General features: G+C 44.1%; 1 protein-coding gene and 1 pseudogene across 3 annotated transcripts; both read right to left on the bottom strand.

Moving 5' to 3' along the window:
- Positions 1-5,578: 5,578 nt before the first annotated feature.
- Positions 5,579-7,171, bottom strand: LOC310786259 (EH domain-containing protein 1 pseudogene; annotated as a pseudogene). Its single transcript has one exon. The product of its transcript is annotated as an EH domain-containing protein 1 pseudogene (transcript).
- A 10,415-nt stretch (positions 7,172-17,586) lies between these two features.
- On the bottom strand, positions 17,587-24,505 carry LOC310787026 (C-type lectin domain family 4 member M-like). 2 transcript variants are annotated; one of them, XM_083648351.1, is made up of 6 exons: positions 24,253-24,505; positions 19,088-19,192; positions 18,839-18,970; positions 18,543-18,688; positions 18,277-18,380; positions 17,587-18,157 (listed from the first exon to the last, which is right to left on the bottom strand). In XM_083648351.1, the coding sequence occupies exons 1-6, from the start codon at positions 24,401-24,403 to the stop codon at positions 17,998-18,000; spliced, it is 798 nt and encodes a 265-aa protein (XP_083504477.1). In that variant the 5' UTR covers positions 24,404-24,505; the 3' UTR covers positions 17,587-17,997. The 2 variants fall into 2 exon arrangements, with proteins under 2 accessions (XP_083504477.1, XP_083504478.1); XM_083648352.1 differs by lacking the exon at positions 24,253-24,505 and adding an exon at positions 24,069-24,116.
- Positions 24,506-24,818: the final 313 nt, after the last annotated feature.

Consider the following 24,818-nt stretch of genomic DNA (forward strand, 5'->3'; position numbering starts at 1 on the left):
TCTGGTTGGCATACCAGTATGCCAGGAGACGGGTTATGCTGCCAGGCACACCTCTTTGACTCAGTTTTAAAAACAGTTTATGGTGATTGACCCGGTCAAACGCCTTAGAGGCATCAATAAAACCAATTAGTACAGAAGAATTCTGCCTTCTATAGGTCTCAACAATTTCTTTCAAAGCATATATACACAAATCAGTACTATGCTTTGCTTTTAAGCCAAACTGATTGTCTGTTGTGGAAATAAAAAGGCTTAAATGATCTAATAAAATCCTTTCCAGTACTTTGGATAACACACTAGCCAGAGCAATCGGCCTGTAATTATCTATGCTTCCTACCTTACCTGCTTTGTCTTTTATGACCGGCACAAGAGTAACAGACAACATAGACTGAGGCAACACACCATGGCTCATGAAACCAGTAAAGCAAATGGTAAGCAGAGCTGCGACCCTAGGGCTTGCTAGCTTAAGGTGCTCTGCAGTGATGTCATCTAAGCCACTTGCTTTATTGTCAGCCAACTGTGCAATAGCTTGATAGACCTCAACAGTTTTAATAGACACTGCCTCGTCATGGGCAATGTTTCCCACATTAAAGGGATCGCTTGTCACACAATTAAAAAGGTCAGAGTAGTGTTGCTATGTTGTCTGTACCAGAGACCCCCTCTATGGTGCATGGCAACAATGTATTGCTCTTGTTCAGGGCTCTCACCTCCTTCCAAAATCCAGTGACATTGTTACCAAGCAACTTCTCAGCCATAGAGTACTCATAGAGTACTCATTGCTTGTTCATTCTTACCCACATAGCGGACTGCATATTTGAACTTAGCATTTGTGCTTTTTTTGTGATCCAACACAGGACCCTGCCTAGGCCTACCCTCCAAGACCCAGGCCCTATAGGCCTCCTTAGCCTCTGTATGAAGTGCAGCAACATGCTTATTCCAGCCAGGCTTGATGTTGTGTGCCTTAGGCTTGGTATTGTAAGGCCTACTGGCCTCATACACAGCTCCCACAATACAGTCATACATGGCACAGAGGTCTTTACGGTGTGACTAATTTTTACAATTGACATCAGCAGACATAACAGCACCTAAGGGTAAATATACATTACTCAGAAGGTCATCAGTTTTCCCATAGTAAGATAACACATCAGCCCTGGATAGCTTAGCCCAGTCAATTCTAGCCTTACCTGCACTATAAACTTCATGAGCTAGCTCCGGGAGATTATCTATGTCCAAACACATAATGAATGGAATATGATCACCTGTGGACACCTCGTACACAATCTCTATTGACCGTAACACTGCATGAGCGTCAGCAGTGCTGATACAATGGTCAAGCCAGGAGGTTGTGTGCCAGGCTTCACTTATATAAGTATAGCTACCCACAGGTAGGAGCAATTGACTGGACAGTATAAAATTATTGTCTTCACAAAACTGTAACATGTGATTGGCAAACAGGGAGCTGCCGTCTGAGAGGTCAGCATTCAGGTCACCTACCACACAAACACTGGTCGACAGGTTGTCCACAATAAAATAATTAATAAAAGCAAGTCGATTCAGGTACTCATCCTCATATTGTAAACACTCAAAAGTAATGTAATGTAATGTAATGTAGTGAGAAACATCAGTAGAGCAGTCATGGTGCAAGCCAACAAGATCACTTCCACAGGAAAGACAACTGAATTCCTTTGACGGCACACAGGCAACTCAAATCCATACATTATGGATCTGATATTTTCATTGTCCAAACAGAAGAAAAATATTCCATTTTGAAAATATTGGATCTGTGTCCCATAGCAGATAGAAACCATAATATCAAAGCCAGCTAGCTAGTTCTGGAGGACCCCAAGGGATTTAATCTAAGCTGGCAGGGTGCAGCCAGCCTGTCAGACGCTGCCGTTGCTTTTGGGGGAACGTTCCATCGCTCCTTTAGTGCCACCATGACGACATTCAGCCTCAGCATCCCCAACTCAGCATCATAACCTCCACTCTGCATCAGCCTCAGCATCCCCAACTCAGCATCATAACCTCCACTCTGCATCAGCCTCAGCATCCCCAACTCAGCATCATAACCTCCACTCTGCATCAGCCTCAGCATCCCCAACTCAGCATCATAACCTCCACTCTGCATCAGCCTCAGCATCCCCAACTCAGCATCATAACCTCCACTCTGCATCAGCCTCAGCATCCCCAACTCAGCATCATAACCTCCACTCTGCATCAGCCTCAGCATCCCCAACTCAGCATCATAACCTCCACTCTGCATCAGCCTCAGCATCCCCAACTCAGCATCATAACAACACTGAGAAGTCAAACGTGTGTCCCATCATCTCAAGCTACTGTAACAGGCTGGGTTTTCCTCTCTTGTATGACATGTGACAATTGCAAATGCATTCAACACACACACACACACACACACACACGCGCGTGTGCGCGCACACACACACACACACACACACACACACACACACATTCTTGTATGTTTAGATATAGAGAGGCAAAGTGAACGTCACTTCCTGCTTCAGCACTGTACCAGAGATTTTCTTCCGCAATTTATTTTCCCATAGACATTTTGTAAAATGCTTATAAAAATAGTTTTACTTGGTCAAACCAAACGGTTCAGCTATATTTAGAGTCGGGAGAGACCATAGAACATTTCAACAGACAAGTGACATCACTTCCATCACAAGTCGTGACTGACAGGATCCGGAACCTCGTGACGGACAGGACTCGGAACGCACTTACTCAATTTTATATGAGATCAAACTGGTCACTAATTCTTCTCTGCACGGATCATAGTGTATTATAATTCTCATAGTTGTACACCTTTAGCCTACAGAGGGCTTCTCCACCCCCTCCAGCCAGAACATCTCAGAGCTGAGATGAAACCTGCTGTGGGGCTGGATTGGTGCAAGCGTGTCTCTGACATTTCAGAGCCTTGGTATTGGTAGGGGACACGTCCCTTGGCTTGAGGCTATGCTTTGTTGGGATCAGCAATCACTCCCTCTGCGTGCTCTGGTGGATTCAGGAACAGACGAGACCATCTCGTTCCTGCGATGAGCATGGACAGGTCAAGTCAGATCCTGCAAAGATCCGAGCTGTGGAGGATTGGGCCCGACCTACCAACTTGTAACAAGTTCAACAACAGTTCATCGGTTTTGCTCACTTCTATCGACGCTTACGCAACTTGTCAGGTGGCTGCCCCCCCACTCACCACTCACTTCTCCAGCTTCTTCTGTGGTTTTCTCAGCTGCTGAAAAGACGCTTCACTGCGGCCCCCGTGTTGACTCATCCTGACCCAGAGGCACACTTTGTAGTAGAGGTGGATGCATCCAGCACAGGAGTATAGGAGCCGTTTTGTCCCAAGCACACAGGGGCAACTTTTGCTCGTGGGGAGATGCCCCTGTGTGCTTTTTTTTCTCTGAAACTGTCTGATGCAGAAAGGAATTATGATGTGTTCAACCGGGAGCTGATGGCTGTAAAACTACTTGTTTTTTTTGTGATCAATTATTTTTTATTGCAGTTAAACATTTTCCATCATACAGTTTACATTACACATACATTATTATCCAAGTTTTAGTCAATGGCATGGATGTTGAAGTTGTGAGTATATGGCTGAAACAAGTCCTCTGGTGGGCAGTGTGGTCACCCAACTCTCGATTGGGTGTATTTGTAGTCCTGTGCTCCACGGGACTCTACAAGCACGGAGTGCACTCCATAATTGAAGATACAGGAAAAAAGATGTCCTTGGTAGATCAAACATGGTTCACAATTCTTCAAAGCTAATAAGGCCACTTGAATTACATATATCTCCCAAATGAGCCACCACTTTTGAAGACCATGCCATTGATTCAAAAGGCTTATTCCCTGACCTGATATTTCTGTTCCGCCACAAGGGGGTGTAAAACTACTTGTTATCATTAGAGGAGTGGAGTGGCTGGAGGGGGCCAAGCTGCCATTTATTGTCTGGACAGATCATAAAAATATGACTGGGGTCCGGACGGGAGAACTGACTTTTTTTTTTTGTATTATCCCTTCCTCCTGCATTGTGGCTGCTATGTGTAGAATTGAGTCCCTGGTGAAGGATGATGCACAGTGAGCTCAGCCTGACCCAGGTAAAGGACCTGCTAACCGGCTTTCTGTCCCTGAGTCTGTTTGCTCCCATGTGTTGCAGTGAGCGCACACCTCCCTGTTCACCTGTCATCCAGGTGTCAACTGTACCTTATCCCTCCTGAAGCAGCGTTCTTGGTGGCCCTCCATGAAGGCACTCCACTCGTGCCTTTGCTGCTGCCTGTGAGGTTTGTGTACTGTATGCACCATGGTGTCTCATCAGTCAGCGCCTGGTCTCCTCTGGCCACGGCCGGTTCCTAGTGGTCCCACATAGCCTTGGACTTTGTCACTGCAGGTCTTCCTCCATCCAAAGGTAACACGACCATTCTCACTGTGGTGGCTAGATCTTCCAAGTCTGCTCATTTTGTGGCTCTTCCCAAGATTCCCACACAGGTAGAGATAGACTGCTGAACTCCTGGTCACCCACGTTTTCCGCCTTGGACTGCCCCTGGAAATTGTGTTGGACAGGGGACCCCAGTTTATTTCCAGACTTTGGGAAGGTGCTATGTCAAGCCCTTGGAGCCACAGTGAGTTTATCTTCTGGTTCCATCCACAGACAAACGGAGCGGAGCGAGCCAACCAAGACCTGGAAGCAGCACTTTGTTGTGTTGGGCCTCAAGAACCCCTGCTCCTGGAGTACTCACCTGCCTTGGGTGGAATATGCACACAGCTCCCAAACCAGTGCTGCTACAGGTATGTTGCCTCGTGAGTGTGCCATGGATTACATGTATGTTGCCTTGTGAGTGTGCCATGGATTACCAACCTTCTTTGTTTTCAGCCTTGAAGGATGAAGTCCCCCCCCCCCCCCCCCTCAGTCCAGGCCCATCTCCATCAGTGCCATAAGGTGGGGAAGGATGCATGTGATGCTTTACTCCACCCCCGCTGCCTGCAACAGCTCCGTTGACCATCATCAAACTACAACCCCCCCCCCCCCCAGACTACCAACCGGGGCAAAAGGTTGGTAGGCTTCCTGCTCAGGATCTTCTGTTGGACAGATTCTAAGAAACTCTGCCCGTTTTGTTTCGCCATTTGAGGTTGAATCATTAACCCCTCTGCTGTCAAAGTACATCCCACGTTCCATGTTTCCCAGCTCAAGCCTGTCTCCAAAAATCCACAGTTTATTCCAAGCAACATCAGGGTGTAAGGTACAGACAAGACATAGCTGACTACAGCACTAGTAAGACTAGCAATGCTAACCCCCACTTCCCTATATCCCTGAGTCATGCCTTGTGGCCCCACCCCTAACCTTAAAGGGGGCGGTGCTAGTGCTAGTGATAGTGATAGTGAATTAATGTCTCATTTGTCCGTTTGTAGTCCACTACAGTATTTGATTTCACCTTTAAATCATGTTGTGTTTAAGTGGATAAATTTAACTGGTATTGATGAAATGTTTCTGTGTTGACATCCAGCCCAAATTTGGTGACATTCTGATCATTTCCAGTTACATGAGTTCCAGTTCCAGGCTACATTTTCACTATTTTCCTCCGCGCTTGGACGGGGGAATCAGGTGTTCGGGCAACTCGCTTGGCAGCTCTTCGCCCACCAGCATCAACTTCATTAGGTGGTTGGCCAGGGCAAATTCCTCATCATCGAGGTTGCCGTCTCTATCCACGTCAGCCAGCTCGCAGATCTTCTCCGCGACTGTGTCGGGCAGCTTGGACTTGAGCATCTCATCCTTGGCCACAGCGCTGGACACTTTGCCGTTTATGGGAGAGAGGGTGTTAAAGATCTCGTCGTACGAGGGCTTGTCGTGGCCCACCACCCACTCCAGCTCATCAATGCCTTCACTAGCACCCTCGCTGCAACCCGAGGACACGCTCTTGGTGCTGTCGAAGGCTCTGTCTTGGATTTGGATGTACTGGTTGAGCATGGAGGCTTCCTCACGGCATACCATTGACATGAGAGGGGCGATGTCATTGGCTAGCATGTCGTCCACGGCCTTCAGGAGCTCAGGCCTTAGGTCTGAGAACTTGGCAAAGTCGTGGCCAGTAAGCAGCTCCTGCATCCTCTCAAGTGTGGGGAAGTCTCCACGTGAGATATAGTGCTCCCTCTCAATCTTCTGGTAGATTTCTTCCAGGTTGGAGATCAGCTCCTCCCTCTTGGACTCCTTTCCAAAAACAGTCGGCATCGCCTTCTTCAGATAACTGAGGATGTATGCTTGCACCTTAGCAAGTTGTGCCCGTTTGATGAGGTCGTTGAGTTTGCGTAGCGTTGCCTTATGTGGCAATGACTTGAGTTCCAAGAACAGTTCCCGCTCCTCCGCTTCAAACAACTTTCCATAGTCAGTGATCACATGGGGTTTGTCCCAGAACGAACCGATGTATACGCGCTGTAACACCTCAGATGTGCTGATGATTTGGCACATCACACACATCAACGTTCCGTAGACCCTCATAAGCTGCTCGGCGCTGATCTGGTCTGCCTTGTTCAGCACCACGCGCATCTTGTCCTCGTGATTCTTGAGGGCACGTATCACCTCGGCGAACGAGTCAGAGATGTCCGGCCTTTGGGCGTCGAACAGGAGGATAATGCGATCTGCGTGCTGAGCGAACCACTCCATCACTGCCGCAGAGTCGTAGCCTCTGGTACCGATCCGTTGTTTCTCGCCCGGCAGGATTCCAGGAGTATCGACGATAGTGATGCTGTCCAGGAGGGGGATCGGCATCCGAACGTACATGAACTTGCTTAGGAACGCGGTGCCAAAAGTGCAGAGTTGGCGGAAGGGGTTTTTAGGGTCGACCAACAGAGCGTTGCCCGGGAACATCCCATGTTCACCATTCATCACGGCGATGAAAGTGTCTGTGGTCGGCTCGGGGCCGATCCGCATACCGGGAATGTCCTGCTTCATCAGGTGCTGAATGAAGGTGGTCTTGCCGGTGGAGTACTGACCTACCAGGAGGACCATGGGCTTGTTGTCGAAGTCAGCATCTTCGAGTGCCGGGGAGTGGAAGTTGTGGTATAGATACGCCTTCTCCAGTGGCAACAGTTTAGTCTGGTAGATTTTCCGCAGCTCCTCCAACACATTTTTATGCAGTTCTTGTTTCTTGCCCTTGTTTGGTTGACCCATTGAGAGTAGCTAGGTTCCTACAGACTCATCAGTGATTTATAACCGACACTGATGATGTCATAGTCATTGTGATCATCAATCAGTGATGTCAATCTTTCTCTGCAGAGGCTATAAGTTACAACCGGTCCAACTCTGGCGTCATCACCTCAGTGATGATGCAAACGGTGATGTCACTCGAGCAATTGTGATGTCATCAGTAATGTCATGAGTATGTCACTCGAGCAATTATGATGTCGTCAGTGAACTGATAGACATTGTGACATCATCAGTTTTGTGAAATGACGATGATGCCACAATGACAATGTGTGAGGGAAGGGAAACAGTAGATGGCAGAGCTGTGTATATATAGTCAGAAGAGTCGCGACATCTCCATTCACTCCAATGGACCAGTTTTTTTTACATCACAATAGTTCCCGTAAGTAAGGTTCTGGATTCAACATCGCTGTCGAGTTGCAGCAAAATGGACCGGCCATTTGTGATGTACTTTGAAAGGATCACACATTTAAAGAATCAAATTGTATATTAGCTTTATTTTAGCATTCAAATGTGGCGCGAGCCCGCTTCCTGGCTATTCATTGGCTACTGAGTCACGCATTTTGGACCCCCACTGGCACCACTGTCTTACTAGATTGCTCTGGGAGGCGGTAATGCAACAAAAAAGATGACAACTGCCATAAAACACCACAGAAGAAGACCAGTGAACTGATGTCACTTATGCATATACATTGTGACATCATGGGTGACATCATCAGTGATGTCATAAATCACTGAACATTTCACATGTCGTCATCTGTGATGTCATCAGTGATGAAGTCATTAGTGATGTCCGCTTGAGCAATTGTGATGTCATCGGTGAAGATGTCATCACTGAGTGATGCCCTTTCTTCTTTCTTTCTGTCTTTCTTTCTTTTCTTTCTCTCGTGGGGACAGAAAAACATACATACATACATACATACATACATACATACATACATACATACATACTGTACATACATACATACATACATCTTTTAAAAACCTCCCCCCCAATGAACATGTGGCAGTCAATAAAAAGAAAGGGTAATCTTGATGTCAGATTTGTCAACCATTGACCTAGAGAGGGGCAGCCAACATTCTTCCAACACAAGGCAATCGAACGCCTGGCCTGTAGTAAACACAAGTCAACCATTTTCGTTTCTCTAATATTTAAAGAGCAATTGACATGTTAGATGCCTAATATACACAATTTAGGACATAGGTGATCTGGGAGATATACTCTAACTTATCACTGAACTCCAAAATCTTTGAATCCCTCCAGACAAGCAGTGAAAGTACCTTGATGACTACACTTATAACATGTATCAGGAATATTCGGATAAAATTTACTTAACTTTACTGAGGTGATGTAGGTTCTCATTATACCAATTGTATTGCCTTGAACTAAAGCTTTTTTAAATCTGGGAAGAGTGCCTTGCTTTTTTAAATCAATTTTTTAAATCACAAAAACACACATGATACGTTTTCATTTGAGATGACAGTGTTTCCCACAGGATTTTGAGTATTTGTGGTGGGGGACCGCAGACACCCTAGGGGGGTGCGGGGGCATGCCCCCCCGCAAGATTTTTTTAAACATTTTAAAGTAAAATGCATGAATTTGGTGTACTTTGAGAAAGCTTAAGAGCTAAATTAAAAGGCTAGATCTATGAAGAACATGTCATCATTACTGTGCTGTGGGTTTACAATGACAAACTAAATTTCTCCCTATTCATAGCTTTCAAGGGGCGTTACGTGCTGCCGGGAACGCCCACCTGGCGGTCAAAAAAAAACTTGTTCATTCCGTTGCCTGCGAGTCGACTCACGCTGTTTGTTCAGCCAAAGTGCCGGATAGCCTACCTGTTGTGCTATCGGTTGCACTAAACCGACGAGGAGACACGCCTGGCTTGTGTTTTACAGAATCCCGTCGGAGAAAGAAAGGAGAAGGTTGTGGATTTGTGCGACGTGGTTCAGGGGCAACATTTTTTTGCTTTTTTTTCTACCATCAAAATACACACGTCTTTGCTCTTTGCGGCCAACATTTCATCAAAGGTAAGCTCAAGTAACGTTACAATAATGATTAATACCCCGTTAACGTTACTTGAGCTTATCTTTGATGAAATGTTGGCCGCAAAGAGCAAAGACGTGTGTACTTTGATGGTAGAAAAAAAAGCAAAAAAATGTTGCCCTCCCCCAGCGACTGAACCACGTTGCACAAATCCACAACCTTCTCCTTTCTTTCTCCGACGGGATTCTGTAAAACACAAGCCAGGCGTGTCTCCTCGTCGGTTTAGTGCAACCGATAGCACAACAGGTAGGCTATCCGGCACTTTGGCTGAACAAACAGCGTGAGTCGACTCGCAGGCAACGGAATGAACAAGTTTTTTTTTGACCGCCAGGTGGGCGTTCCCGGCAGCACGTAACGCCCCTTGAAAGCTATGAATAGGTCAGGGATACTCAACTTGGTTTGCCACTTTCGTGAAATGATAGAAGGCGAGGGGCCAGTTAACACATTCACTGCCAGCCGTTTTTTTTTTACTGTAGGTAGCTTCTGCCAGAGGGTTTTTTTTAGGTTTCTGGCTCATTTTACAAGAGCCGAGGATTATTTTCTGCTTGGACTTTGTGAACACAAAGTTCACAAAAGTACTAATAGAATGTGTGCTTTCTCTGTCTAAAAGAGTTAGTTTGTAGAGTTAGTAGTTATGTAGATATTAGCCGTTGAGTACAGCATGGTTTCAGCGTCTGAGACTGAAAGCTGAGATAATCGCAGTTTTGTGAAATTCAATCAAACAGGCAGAACAGTCACTTTAACCATTTATTTTTGGCATCAGTGAGAGATCAGACATCTAAACAATATAGTTCTGAACGCCCGCTCCTTCAAACTCCTCCCTCCGTGGGCGTGTCTGGTGGCTTTCAGCAGCGTTTGTCACAAGCAAGTTTTTTTTACTGCCTGTCTGAGCAGTGAGCAGCCTCCCTCCCTGGCGGCCCCCTCGTCGGCGAGTGTGGATGGGGCTCACTCGTTTCTTGGGTTTGAGAGCTTTGATGAAGCTTTGTGCGATTCTAGGCTTTATGCTGCGTGTTTCAAAGTGTGTTTTCCACCCAGTCTATTTTTGGAACCCCCCACCGTTGTGCGCCCGTGTGCACCAGCGTGAAAGCGTTTTCGCCTACAGTATGAGAATGAGGCTCGTTCGTTTCTGGGTTTTCGGTTGAGCTCAGCTGGAATGAAGCTGCGTGCGATTCTGCGCTTTCTGCTGGTGTTTCAAAGTGTGTTTCACCCATAATCTATTATGCAAATTTGCAATCCCCCACCGCCAGCTCCCAGCGCGATAATGCGCGAAAGCGAAAGCGTTTTCGCCAATCCATTTTACAGTATGAGAGAATGGTTTCCTCGCGCGTTCCCCTGCAGTATTGGCTTGGCTTTAGTCTGGAGAGCACTGTCGCCACTTAGTGGGTCGGTGGAATGGGTTGTACACGTTCGGTGGCTCCAATATTTTTATAGGAGACGTGGGGGGCGTTGATCCACGTCCCACCGTCAATTTTTTTTTTTTTTTTTTTAAGACGAGATATCTCGTCATTGGCAGTCAACCGTTGGATTTTGTAAGACGAGATATCTCGTCAATGGCAGTGAACGTGTTAATAAACAAACAATATACATTTTTCTGTAGCGGATTGTAGGTTTTTGGGGTGTCAGCCGGAGTTTAGGCTGACAGTGTTGTGCACACCGGATAGTTAGTTAGTTTTTTTTTTTTTTTGGTCAACATTTTATTGTGGCGGTCAAGATATTATTGTGGCGGCCCGCCACAAATTCCTTTATGTATGGGAAACACTGGATGACACAGTGTTAGAAGTCAATCACTTTTTCGCAGACCCAGTATTGCGATAAGTCACACTTGCCATCATTCCAGCTGTTTGGTTTTTGACGCCAATAAAGTGTGTTAACACAGTCCTCCTGGAACCTAAGTACACCTGGGGATGAATGTCCACTGGGCTCGCCTGCATGCCAGAACCTGTTTAAAAAAAGAAAACAGTCAACTCTTACTTGATGGAAAATAAGATGCACAATGCTTTATCATTTTCAGGCCAACCTGTTGACTGTTTACTGTTAGGACTCAATAATGAATGTCTTACTTTGTGCTGTTCAGGAGTGTACCATCCACCCATTTCCAGATTCCCTCATCCCTGTCACTTAAACCAATCCAAATGTTCTTGTTCAAGGAATTGATGAATTTCTGTTGAATTGTTTCAAAGACAACTTACATCAACACACACTTGTGAAGCACTCAAACAAAGTGTTGAATGTGAGAGTTTTAATACAATTAAACACACTCTAAAGACATTTTTACAATCAAAACTATGTTTTGCCACTTTTCCTTTTACCTGTTCTTCTTCAGTGTTTATGATGACCAGGTCAGCTCCTCTCTGTAGACAGTCCTGCCTGCTGTTCTCCCAGCTCTTTTCTTCAGTAGAAATGTAGTAAAGACTGTTGCTGAATGATCTACATCCTCCATCTTTACAGAAACGCTCTGCGAGAGGAGAAGATCTTAAGAGCAGCAAATAATAGCATAATGCTTATGCACACAGATGTACGACACACACACACATAGGCAGAATAAGACAGACTCACTGAGCTCGGTGGAGTTGCACTCTGAGAGCCTCTCTTCTAATCTGCCATCAGCCTTTGTATCTGCACAGGAAATCCAAAACTGTGGTTGAATTTAGAGACAAATATGAAAAATGGATGGTGAAGAGGGCAAATATAATGTGTGATAGGATGAATGGAATGGCTCACAGTGGACCACAACGCCTATAAGAGCAGCCAGTAGGAGAAGACACATCAGCAGCAGACACACTACAGTCACGCTGCAGGGCTTGGTCACTGGCTGGATAACATCAGCTGTAAGAACAAGACAGACCAGCCATGTTTTAGTAACACAAGCACCAGAGGGACTGTTACACAGCTACAGAATATTGATGTTCATTACAACATGACTGGCTATTTTCTGATTTTGCTGTGTGTGTGTGTTTATTTATTTGTTTATTTGGATCCCCATTAGCTGTTACCGAGGTAACAGCTACTCTTCCTGGGGTCCACCTTAAAAACATAAAAGTATACTCATGCTTACACATATAAGCATACATTAATACATTTACAGTAATCGTCTACCCCCCCAAACCCCCCACCCCCCCTCCCTAAAAAAGCACAAAAAACACCATTACACCATTACAGTACAACAGAACATTTCAAACATATTTAAATAAAACCATTTATCTATTTATTTTGCAGGCCTCTACCCAAGAATAACCTCTTTAGTTCCTTTTTAAAACTTACTTTACTTGTTGCTTGAGTAATCAAGCATGGCAACCTATTCCAAAGGGAGATAGCTCTATACATAACCGTTTTTTTTCATTGCATTGGTTCTAGGTTGAGGCATTGTAACATGACGCATTCTCGCTTGTCTTGTTTCATGATCATGTCTGTCCTTAGAAAATGTTATCTTTGAGTACAGGCAATATGGTTGTTTTAAAACACAAATATTTCTGAACAAGACCAGGAGACTGCATGTCAATCTGTCTTCCACCTTCAGCCAGGAAAGATCTGCGTGCATTTTATTAACACTTTCTCTCATTGAACAGCTGAGGGCGAGACGTGCTGCTCTATTCTGCACTAACTGGAGCTTGTGCAGCTCTTTGTTTGCTGCATTGGACCAGATTGCAGGACAGTAGTCCAGATGAGACAATACCAAGGCCTGTATGACCTGCAGAGTGGTGCTTGGAGTCAGGAAAGAGGAGCATCTTCTGAACATAGATATTCCTCTCCCCATTTTACCTACTATCTTATCTATGCGTTTATGCCACGATAGACGCCCATCAAGAATAACCCCCAGAAGTTTAGCCTCAGTGACCTGCTCTATAGTAGTGCCCTTGATGTTAATACATAATTTGGTATCTTGCCTTAAAGGAGAATTTCGTTTTTTTTTTAACCTGGATCCATCTCCTGGCATTAATTATGATTTGGCCACTCACCAGGCGATCTCCGCGGCGTTTCTGGCCGTCCTACCGTTGTTTTGACATCAATAGCGTCCAAGTCAGTTGTAAAATGGAGCTGACTTGGGGCCAAGTGTGAGCCTGTCTTTCCTGCATCTAAATAGCTATTTTTATTCCCGTTTTCGCCAATACCGCCTAATACTCCGCGATACTTTCCTGCCGACTGGCCAAGTACAGGAGGACGCTTTGCGGTGGTGGTTTTAGCGCAACCTATGTGGGGTTTGGCGTAACCTATGTGGGATTCGAAATAACGAAAGTATCGCGGGACTTCACGAGACTTGGTGACCGAGATCACGTTTGAGGTAATTTGATCCCTGTGTGACTCCAGGAAACAGCCTTTGGCGAAATATCAGTGTGGTGGTTCTTGAGGGATCAGATTATGACGATATTTGGTGAAAATGGGAATAAAAATAGCTATTTAGATGCAGGAAAGACAGGCTCACACTTGGCCCCAAGTCAGCTCCATTTTACAACTGACTTGGACGCTATTGATGTCAAAACAACGCTAGGACGGCCAGAAACGCCGCAGAGATCGCCTGGTGAGTGGCCAAATCATAATTAATGCCAGGAGATGGATCCAGGTTAAAAAAAAACGAAATTCTCCTTGAATGCATGGCTTGAGCCAAAAACAATGGATTTAGTCTTAGGTATATTCAGAACTAGCTTGTTATTGGTTATCCAGTCAAAAATCAAATTAATTTCATTTTCTAAGAGAGCATTTAACTCATCCACACTGTTTGATGACATATGTATTGTGGAATCATCGGCAAACATAACCAAATTGGCTTTACGCAGAACAAGTGACATATCATTGGTAAATATAGCGTAGAGCAGAGGTTCTCAAATGTTTTTCAGCCAAGGACCCCTTACAAGATAGAAAATATACCGGGGACCTCCTCATTCTGATTTGTGATTTTGGGCTAAGCTTAATTGTTTCCACGGTAACGTGCTTGACTTTTAATTTGATAGGTTTGTTATTAGAATGTAATCCATGAACCATTTTAGATTTAAAGCATAAACTATTTTCGTTGAACTATGAAGATTTTGCAAAAAAAATAATATATTTATTACATTTACATTACGTCATTTAGCAGACACTTTTGTTTTGTCCAAAGCGACTTACAATATCACAATTTGTCAACAGTACATAAAACCACTATGCAACACAATCAATGACAGCCAAGATATTTTGATAGACTAGCACCATGTAGGAAGTAGTTTGAGAAGGAATAAGTAACATGTAGCATTTTATTTAAAAAAATAAAATAATAATAATATATATATATTTTTTTTTACTTGCAAACTTTTCGCGGACCCCCATTTGAGAACCACTGGCGTAGAGCAATGGACCCAAGCAACTTCCTTGGGGAACACCACACTGCACCATCTTTTTGTCAGAAAAACTTCCATTAAAGAAAACCATAGTTTTGTGTGTGTGTGTGTGTGTGTGTGTGTGTGTGTGTGTGTGTGTGTGTGTGTGTGTTACTCACCATGCTGATCTGGTGTGTTCTCTGTATTTGATCTGGGGTCACGACCCTCATAGTTGTCTAAACTTTCATAGATCTCCACTACCCTCTCCTCCACCTCGTCGCTCCCTGCAGCTGTGACTGAGGCCCTCTCTCCCCTCTCTCGTAGACGCTCCTCTTCATCCATAAGATCTTCGTAGATGTGAACGTCCTCAGACATCTCCATCTTCTGTCTTGATCATCAGCTACTTGATATATCCGGACTTGTTTTCAGTTTGCCGCTGTTTTCTTCATACTAAACTACAAATTGATTCACTTTTTTGTGATCTATGTCCAAATAAAACCTTGTATTTCTTTGCTCCATTCAGTATCATGTGTCTGTGCACGTACTATAACAGTTTCACTTTTTTCTCACTTTTCGGTTACACTTTTTTTCTTTTTTCTGCGTGGGTGTGGCTGACCCAGCCAATCACCCAGCTCACAGGAAGCTGTTTGAACAGGAAAGTAGCTTGTGGCTGGTATTTTTTCACCTTGTGAGAGTGTGTGTGTGTGTGTGTGTGTGTGTGTGTGTGTGTGTGTGTGTGTGTGTGTGTGTGTGTGTGTGTGCGTGTGCGTGCGCGCGCGCATGTGTGTGCGTGCATGCGTGTGCGTGCGTGCATGCGTGTGCGTGCACGCATGCACGCACACACAACAATGTGATTTCAGGATTTTGTTATTATTATTATTATTATTATTATTATTATTATTATTATTATTATTTTCCAGTCAACCAAAGAACCCGAATTGCATCAATTAAAAGTTGCAAATCACAGATGTTTTAAGTATAGAGGGTATACGTAGGGTCACGTGGAGTGACTTCCGCTGTTTTTACTGGGGGATCGGGGCTCGCTCCCTTATGGGTTACACCCACTGACGCCAAACTCTATCCAAAAACCTGTCCGTTTTACTGCTGTCTTGTCACTAAGTGCACTGCTATAAGATGACTTTAGACCTGTTATGAATCAGTGGGGTCTTTTCTAATATTCAGGCTAAAAACCAAAGCTCAGACCACGTACGTGTCAGGATTGGTGTCGGAAGACATGTGGATCTATTCGCGGATAGTTGATGGCCAAGGCGAACTTGGTAAGTCTTGAGAAGTAGGGAGGTTGTGGAACTTGATAGCTGGATCTGCACGGTTCGAGGTTGGGAACGGTTGCAGATGGTTGACGTGATCTTAGTTTATGAACCACTACTGAGGGCCTGCAGGAACGGGCCTTTATAGATCCCGAATATGACATCATCTGTGTTATGACATCACCAGCGAGGCCATTCGAAAGGCATGACTGAGACACCTATGAATCATGACATCATCACCGTCTGCGACATCATCAGTGATCGATGACATCATAGTAGGAATGACGACATCATAGTAGGCATGATGACATCACAGTAGGAATGATGACATCATCCTAACAGTACGTGTCTTGTTTATTTACAAAATTCACATCTGCGCTCATTGTTTTGAATGGCGAGTTAGCCCCCAGTTCCGGGTCCCGTGCTGCCCCCCTTGCTCCCGTGACGCGAGAGTGTCCCTACGTATGCACGGACGTCACTTTTCCACCGGAACACGGCCCCTCAATCGGGACTGAGAGGCAAAACCTCTGGGCAAAACATTCAGCAGGTTCCTCTCTGTTGTTTGGAGCAGCAGGTGTCATTTATCTAGGCTGATTACTGCATTCAAAATCAGTCTTGCTGCCACTCAGTGGGCGTGACCATGCAGTGACTTCTGCCTCTGTGACATCAGTTGCATACCCTCAGTGGTTCCCAACCTGGGGTATCCGTACTCCTAGGGGTACGTGGAGGTACTACAGGGGGTACTTGATAGAAAGGGGAAAATGTAAAAATGTAAAAAAAATCATGACAATAAATGAAACGTTAAAATAAATCTGTTCAGGAGGCACTGATTGCAACTCTTTCACGCCATTTCTTATTGTAATGTTATATTCTTCAAAAGGTGGGTTATTATTCATTCATTGCATCATCTGCTACGGCTTTCTCTTGCAGTTTTCTAAGCAAAATGTTGAAATCAGGTAAAGGGGGTATTTGGATTCAGAAATCAGGGAAAGGGGGTACTGAAGGCCAGAAAGTTTGAGAACGGTACTGCTCTATATGATGCGATGGATGTTGTGAGACGCATGGAGAGAATAAATTACATCATGCTTGTACATTGGGCTTTAGACAGTTACCTCCAGGGGCGACTGGTGCATTTTTGTCCAGGGGGGCTATACCAATACTAGGGCTGGGTGATGGTTGAAATCAATACCATGATTGGGTTGAGGATCTTTCCTCAATATCAATACTGTTGTGCATGCTAATGTAGCTTATTTAGGATGGTGTATTTAAACTCAGTTCATGGAAACCCTCCAACAACAAAGGATTCTCTGGCAGGAATAATTTCCATAGTGTTTACAGAGGTCACACTTCCTCACACCTACATGGTAGCAAGAAGGGATGAGAGCAGGGATGAGGTAGGAAGGTGGATGCATGAGGGGAAGGAATGGTGGGTCGAGAGATCTGAGACAAACAAGGAGGTTTAATTAACCTTGCCAGGTAAATGAGAGGAGTGGTTGAGGCGTGGCCCTGCTCCTGAACCCAACAGGTTAGCTGTCATTTGTTCTCACATGGATTCAGAACTGATTCACAGCCATGTAATGTTGGCTCATTCATTTTTGCAAAAGACTGTAACAGACCAAGCTGTGAGCAAACTGAATCAAGGCAATCTAGTGTGTTTCTAAAAACATTTATTTCTCAAACCATACAGAATAAGTTGGCAAAATACATTTTATTTATATACCACTTATTTTCTTATTCTCTCATAAAAGCAAAATTTGCAGTGTATTTTATCATACAGCATAAAATAAAGAATTGTAAAATATACAAAGGACTTAAAAATGGCAAAGCACATTGCAAAAGTGGTTAAGAATAAAAACCACAATAAAATTAAAACCTGCAGTATAGGTCAATGAACATGTATTTTGACATGATTTGAAAGATAATACTGAAGTAGCTTATGATGCTTATCTAAGTTCCTCAGGCAGGATGTTGCACAATCTAATCTTGCTAACAAAAATCACTTGAAGTCTTCAGTTGAGACTGTGGAAAAGATGTGCTGGTAAATGTACACTTCTACTGGATGCTTCACAAATACTGATCCTGGTCCCAACACCTGTTCCTGTTCTGAGTTATCTGTGTGAATGACAATGACCAGCTTGGTGCGGGGGTAAAGTCACAATATTATGTTTTAATTTGAGATGACACATAATGTTAGAAGTCAATCACTTTTTCGCAGACCCAGTATTGTGATACATCACAATGGTTAAGATTCCAGCTGTTTACTTCTGGTTGCTGATATGTGTTGCCACTAATGACACAGTTCACCTTTATACCTGTGTTAAGTCCAGTGGCCTGGCCTTTGTTCCAGAACCTGTTCAAAAAAAGAAAACAGTCAACTATACTTGATGGAAAATCAGATGCACAATGCTTTATCATTATCAGGCCAACCTGTTCAATGTTTACTGTTAAATAGGACTGAAGATTTCTTACCCTATGCTGTTCAGAGGTTTACCATCCACCCATTTCCAGACTCCCTCCTCATCCCTGTCACTCAAACCAATCCAAATTATCTTATTCAAGGAATTGATGAATTTCTGTTGAATTGTTTAAAAGACAAATGACATCAACACACACTTGTGAAGCACTCAAACAAACAAAGTGTGGAATTTGACAGTTTGTATCCAATTAAACACTCTAAACTAAATAAAAGACATTTTTACAATCAACAACGGACATTTTGCCACTTTTCCCTTTACCTGTTCTTCTTCAGTGTTTATGATGACCAGGTCAGCTCCTCTCTGTAGACAGTCCTGCCTGCTGTTCTCCCAGCTCTTTTCTTCAGTAGAAATGTAGTAAAGTCTGTTGCTGAATGATCTACATCCTCCATCTTTACAGAAACGCTCTGCAAATAATAGCATAATGCTTATGCACACAAATGTACCACACACACACACACACACACACACACACACACACACACACACACACACACACACACACACACACACACACACACACACACACACACACAGGCAGAATAAGACAGACTCACTGGTTCTGTTTTCAGCCCAGGTCTTGTTGAGGGTATTTGTGGTTTCAGCCCAGGTCTTGTTGAGGGTCTGCAGTTTGCAGGATGTGCAGTTGCACCCGAGCCTCTCTTCTAATCTGCCATCAGCCTTTGTATCTGCACAGGAAATTCAAAACAGTGGTTAAATTTAGGTACTAGAGAGACACATATTATGCAAAATGGATGGTGAAGAGGGCAAATATAATGTGTGATAGGATGAATGGAATGGCTCACAGTGGACCACAACGCGTATAAGAGCAGCCAGTAGGAGAAGACACATCAGCAGCAGACACACTACAGTCACCCTGCAGGGCTTGGTCACTGGCTGGATAACATCACCTGTAAGAACAAGACAGACCGGCCATGTTTTAGTAACTCAAGCACCAGAGGGACTGTTACACAGCTACAGAATATTGCTGCTCATTACAACATGACCTGTGATTTTGCTGTGTGTGTGTGTGATAGATAGATAGATAGATTTGTATTTCTGTGTCATGCACCATATTCAAGGTGCCCAGCCCGTCTGGGCTTACAAGACACAAATCATGCAAGTTCAACAATACAAACAAATCAACAAACAAGCTACAAAACACTCAAACATAAACAAGACAGAGTTGTATATTCAGATGAACAGCTTCTCCATTCTGAGTTTCCAAGCCCTCCCAATAAACCTGGCCAAACTGAAGACTTCATCTCTGAACAACCATTCCAACTTCGCATCATCTCCTGACCAAAATAGTTCCGGTTTCTTATTTTGCATTAACTGAAATAGAGACAATCTTGGTTCCTCATATAGCGTACAATGAAACAAAAAATGAAATTCATCTTCCACAACACCTAATTCACATACAGTACAAAGTCTCTCCTCCTCAGCAATAGAATTGAACCTGCCAACCTCAATAGCCAAAGGGAGGGTACCCGTTCTCAACAGGGCACATAAAGATCTTCTGGATCTATCCAGGGGTAAAGTAACATAGGGTTCTGGAGTGAACATATTTTTAATTTGAACATATGTTCTAAGTTTTCGTTTGAGCCAGATGTCATTGGCCCATTTTTCTTTATAATCAAGAAATAGCCTATGTTTAATATAGCGATCACTACAACGTAAACTGTTTCTGAAAATAAATTGCTGGTCAGCTTCCCTGAACACATCATTCATATCATTACACCATGGATAGTTATGTGCTTTATCCCAGTTAAACACTTGTTTTGCAACTCTACTCTCTGGCATATTAGATAGACGGTTCCACAATCTCAACATTTCACCTTTTGGTTTGATCAAACAAGGCTCCCAACCCATATCCCCTTGAAAAGCCAACACAGGTGTACATTTATGTACGCCCAGAAAACATCGGATTGCACGATTTTGGATGGCATTCACCTTAGAAAATTCCTTTCTTCCCCAAACTCCAGCTGCATAAAACAAAAATGGTGACACACATGCATCATAAAGCTTTGAAAATGTAGCATAACCAAGATTTTTACAAGTTTTCACTTTACTTATTACTGAACCCAGGGCTCTACCAGCAGTGTCGGCCAACACACTAACGCCCTCTTCAAACGTAGAAAATTAATCAAAAGTAAAACCCAGATATTTATATGAACTGGTATATGCCAATGACATAGCTCCTACATGAAAATCAAAAATGCTTCTCCTTGTACCTGATTTCCGGAAATGTACAATTTGAGTTTTTTCTCTATTTACATTACATTACATTACGTCATTTGGCAGACGCTTTTATCCAAAGCGACTTACAATAACACATTTTTGTCAGCAATAGAGCAATCTACTATGGAGCACAGTCTGTGATAACTACAACTTCTGAAGGAACAGTGGTACAAGTTTAGGTTAGTGGTACAAGTTAAGGTTAGTTTTTTTTTTTTTTTTTGGGTGAAAGAGAGAACGAAGTTAGATCAAGAAGGGCCCAGATGGAGCCTGAAAAGGTGCGTCTTTAGTCTTTTCCGAAAGATCGGCAGTGATTCAGCCGTCCTGACCGAAGGTGGAAGCTCGTTCCACCATTGAGGTGCCAGGGACGAGAAGAGTCGAGATCGGGATGAGCGACTTTTGAGCCCCCGTAGCGAAGGAGGGGCGAGGCGACCTGCACTGGTGGAGGAGCGAAGGGAGCGCTGAGAGGTTTGGAACCTGACCATAGATTGCAGGTACAGGGGAGCTGACTGGTGTACTGCCCGGTAGGCCAGTACCAGTGTCTTGAATTTGATGCGGGCCGAGATGGGAAGCCAGTGGAGCTCCTGGAAGAGGGGAGTGACGTGAGAGAATTTGGGTTGGTTGAATACGAGACGGGCTGCAGCGTTCTGAATGAGCTGAAGCGGTCGGATGTCGGTGGCAGGTAGGCCGGCCAGGAGCACGTTGCAGTAGTCCAGGCGGGAGGAGACAAGAGACTGGACCAGGAGTTGAGTCGCTTCTCTTGTGAGAAAGGGACGGATTTTGCGGATGTTGTAGAGAGAGAACCTACAGGAGCGTGCTGTAGCAGCTATGTTGGCTGAGCAGGACAGCTGGTTGTCAAGGATCACCCCAAGGTTCTTAGCTGTTTGGGAGGGAAGTACAGTGGTGTTGTCAATGGAGATGGAGAGATCTGCGAGAGGGCAGTCTTTTCCTGGGAGGAAGAGTAGCTCTGTCTTACCAAGGTTGAGCTTGAGGTGGTGGGCAGACATCCAGTCGCCAATGTCTTTGAGGCATGCAGAGATGCGAGCCTCGATTTGAGTGTCTGAGGGGGGAAAGGAAAGGAAAAGCTGGGTGTCGTCAGCATAGCAGTGATAAGAAAAGCCATGAGAAGAGATCACATAGGCAAGAGATCTGATATAGTGAAGGAAAAGTAAGGGGCCCAGGACTGAGCCCTGGGGGACACCGGTGGTAAGAGGACAGGATCTGGAGAGGGACCCTCTCCATGAGACCTGGTATGAGCGGTTCGAGAGGTAGGAAGCAAACCAGGAGAGTGCAGAACCTGAAATGCCTAGGTCAGACAGAGTGGAAAGAAGGATTTGGTGGTTGACTGTATCGAAGGCAGCAGACAGGTCAAGGAGGACAAGAACAGAGGAGAGGGATGAGGCCTTAGCAGTGTGAAGGGCCTCTGTGACAGCAAGAAGAGCTGTCTCAGTGGAGTGAGAAGCCTTGAAACCGGACTGCAGAGGGTCCAGGAGGTCATTTTGGGAGAGATAGAGAGAAAGTTGTTCGGACGTTGCTCGTTCAAGGGTTTTGGAAAGGAATGAGAGGAGAGAGACAGGTCTGTAGTTCTGAATAGCGGTAGGGTCAAGGGAGGGTTTCTTAAGCAGAGGCTTGACTCTTGCAGTCTTTAGAGCAGGCAGAACAAGACCAGAGGACAGAGAGGAGTTAATGAAGGTCGTGAGGAAGGGAGATATGTTAGGTGAGATGGTTTGGAGGAGAGAGGAAGGGATAGGATCGAGGGGGCAGTAGGTGGCTCGGTTCGAGCTGATGAGTTTAAGCACCTCATCGGGAGAGAGGGGAGAGAAGGAAGGAAATCCAGGGACAAGGGGCCGGGAAGCAGGATTGGAGTCAGGAGTGTTAGATTATTAGTTATTATTAACTAATAATCTCCATTTCCTACTCCAAAGATTAACAACATTTAACATAATCTGCAGCTCTATCTCATTCTCTGCTAGGAGAATTATATCATCTGCGTACAACAAAACATTCAAATTCATATCACCAATTTGCAGACCAAGATTTTTCATTTTAATTTGTTGGGCTAAATCATTAATAAACAAAGCAAAGAGGGTAGGGGAAATAATGTCACCCTGTTTGACCCCAAGTGGGGTAGAAAACCACCTTGTTTTCATATCGTTCACCTGCACACAGGCAACCGGGGATTTATACAAAGCTTTAATTGCTTTATAAAATTTCCCATCCACACCAGCTGAAATAAGTTTAAACTCCATTGAATCCCTGTCGACACAATCAAACGCTTTCTGAAAATCAATAAAACAAACAAAAGTGGATTTCCCCTCAGAAATCCTAGCTCTAATGACTGTATTCACTGAGTAAATATGATCTAAACAGGACCTGTGTTTTCTGAATCCGTTCTGCTCCTCCACAATATTTTCAGTCTCTAGAAACTGAGACAGCCTGGTGTTTAAAATGTTAGAGTACAACTTATAAACAGTACTTAAAAGGCTAATGCCCCTGTAGTTAAGTGGGACTCTGGGGTCATTTTTGGATGATTTAGGGATTGGTTTAATGATTGATTTATACCAGTCCGATGGAACAATACCACTGTCAAAACATGCTTGGAAGAGACAAGTCAAAAACGGCAACAACTTGGGAGCTTTTAAAACTTCATTAGAGGGACCCTCAATACCAGTTGCTTTACGAAATTTTGCGTGGTCAGACTTATCTTCCAATGTATTTTTTGTTTCACATGTTTGTTTAAAAAAGATTTCCTCAAATACATCTGGGATATTGTTCCTTGAAAATAAATCCGCAAAATCATTTTCCCATGTATTCAGCACGAGGGCAGTTTTATGCTCAAGTTCTCCATTTTCTAAGACAATTTCCATGGGGATTTTAGAATCTTTCCTAGGGCCCAATTTATTTATCTCCCTCCAGAAGATTTGAGGGTTATTAGTTTGTAAATGCTCCAAATTAAGTGCATAACCTCGATCAAATCTCCTTTTAAAAAAACGCAATTTTTTATCAAAAAGCGCCTGGCATTGCTTAAATTCTTTTTTAGAGCTTAATCTTTGGGAATGGGTCTTGCTCTTAAGAAACCGCTTCTCTGCAGATTTAAGATGCTTCCATAATTTATCCAGTTCACCATTCCAATAGTATATAATAATCGATTAGCAGCTGTCCACCCATTTATATTCCAGTGAACAAGTGAAAAATTAGAGTCGTTTACAGACTGGGTCGAGGATCTTCAACGCTGCCCTCCACGTGCACCCCCAGCCGGGGACATGGACATCTCTCCAGAGGGTGTGCGTTTTATCATTTTGCCATTACTGGCTATGTAGAAATCCTTACCCACCGCGGGGATCTCACGCAGAAGGGTCTTAAAATTCAGCTCGATCAGGCGATCCGCGTGGGACTTTAGCCAATCTTATGTAGATCATTAGATTATACATATATTATATATTATATATTATACATATAGATTATGTATATGGCTTTGTAGTTGAAGATATAGGTCTTCCGATACTTTCTTCTTGACAAGCTTATCTTATATGAATCAATTTCATTTACCATTAATATTGTTCATGGTTTTTCGTAGTTTTGTTGCATTTTGCAGCCTTTTCTTGTAGTTTGTTTGAATTGTTTGGAGAGCTGCAGCCGAGCTGTCTGCTTGGCAGCAACACAGCTGCAATCAATCAGCAATCTGTGTGTGTGTGTGTGTGTGTGCGTGTGTGTTTGTGTGTGTGTTACTCACCTAGCTGCTGATATATATCCTCCGTCTGTGATCTATGGTCACGACCCTCAGAGTTTTCTGCAGTTTCATATATTGTGATTGTGTGAGTGAGCTCAGGCTCTTCTTCCAGAGCTTCGTTGTCGTAGATGTGAACGTGCTCAGACATCTCCATCTTCTGTCTCAATCATCAGATACATGATATTTCCTAACGTGTTTTCAGTTTGCCGCTCTTTTATTCTGATCGGCAAAGTATGGTAAGTAATTCTTCGCGATCTATATATTATGTCTAATAGCCTTATCTTTCCTTGCCCCATTCAGTATCATGCGTCTCTGTGCAGGTACTATCTAACAGTTTCTCCTCACTTCTCTAGAAGTGATTTTTATCTCTCTGCCAGGCGGAGCCGGAAGAGGTCATGTGTTCGATAATGTGTGTGTGTGAGTGTGTCTGTCTGTGTGTGTGTGTGTGTGTGTGTGTGTGTGTGTGTGTGTGTGTGTGTGTGTGTGTGTGAGAGAGAGTGTGTCTGTGTGTCTGTGTGAGTGTATCTGTGTGAGTGTGTCCAGGGACATGCAGAAAACATTAGAGGGGC

This window comes from Poromitra crassiceps (assembly GCF_964638095.1).
Source record: "Poromitra crassiceps genome assembly, chromosome: 12".
Lineage (NCBI taxonomy): Eukaryota > Metazoa > Chordata > Actinopteri > Beryciformes > Melamphaidae > Poromitra > Poromitra crassiceps.

Coding starts and splice junctions, on each gene's coding strand:
- LOC310787026 (XM_083648351.1), bottom strand. CDS start 24,403: ATGGAGATGTCTGAGCACGTTCACATCTACGACAACGAAGCTCTGGAA. Junction 18,689..18,838: donor CTGGGCTGAAAACAGAACCA/GTGAGTCTGTCT, acceptor TATTATTTGCAG/AGCGTTTCTGTAAAGATGGA. Junction 18,381..18,542: donor TAAACACTGAAGAAGAACAG/GTAAAGGGAAAA, acceptor ACAATTCAACAG/AAATTCATCAATTCCTTGAA.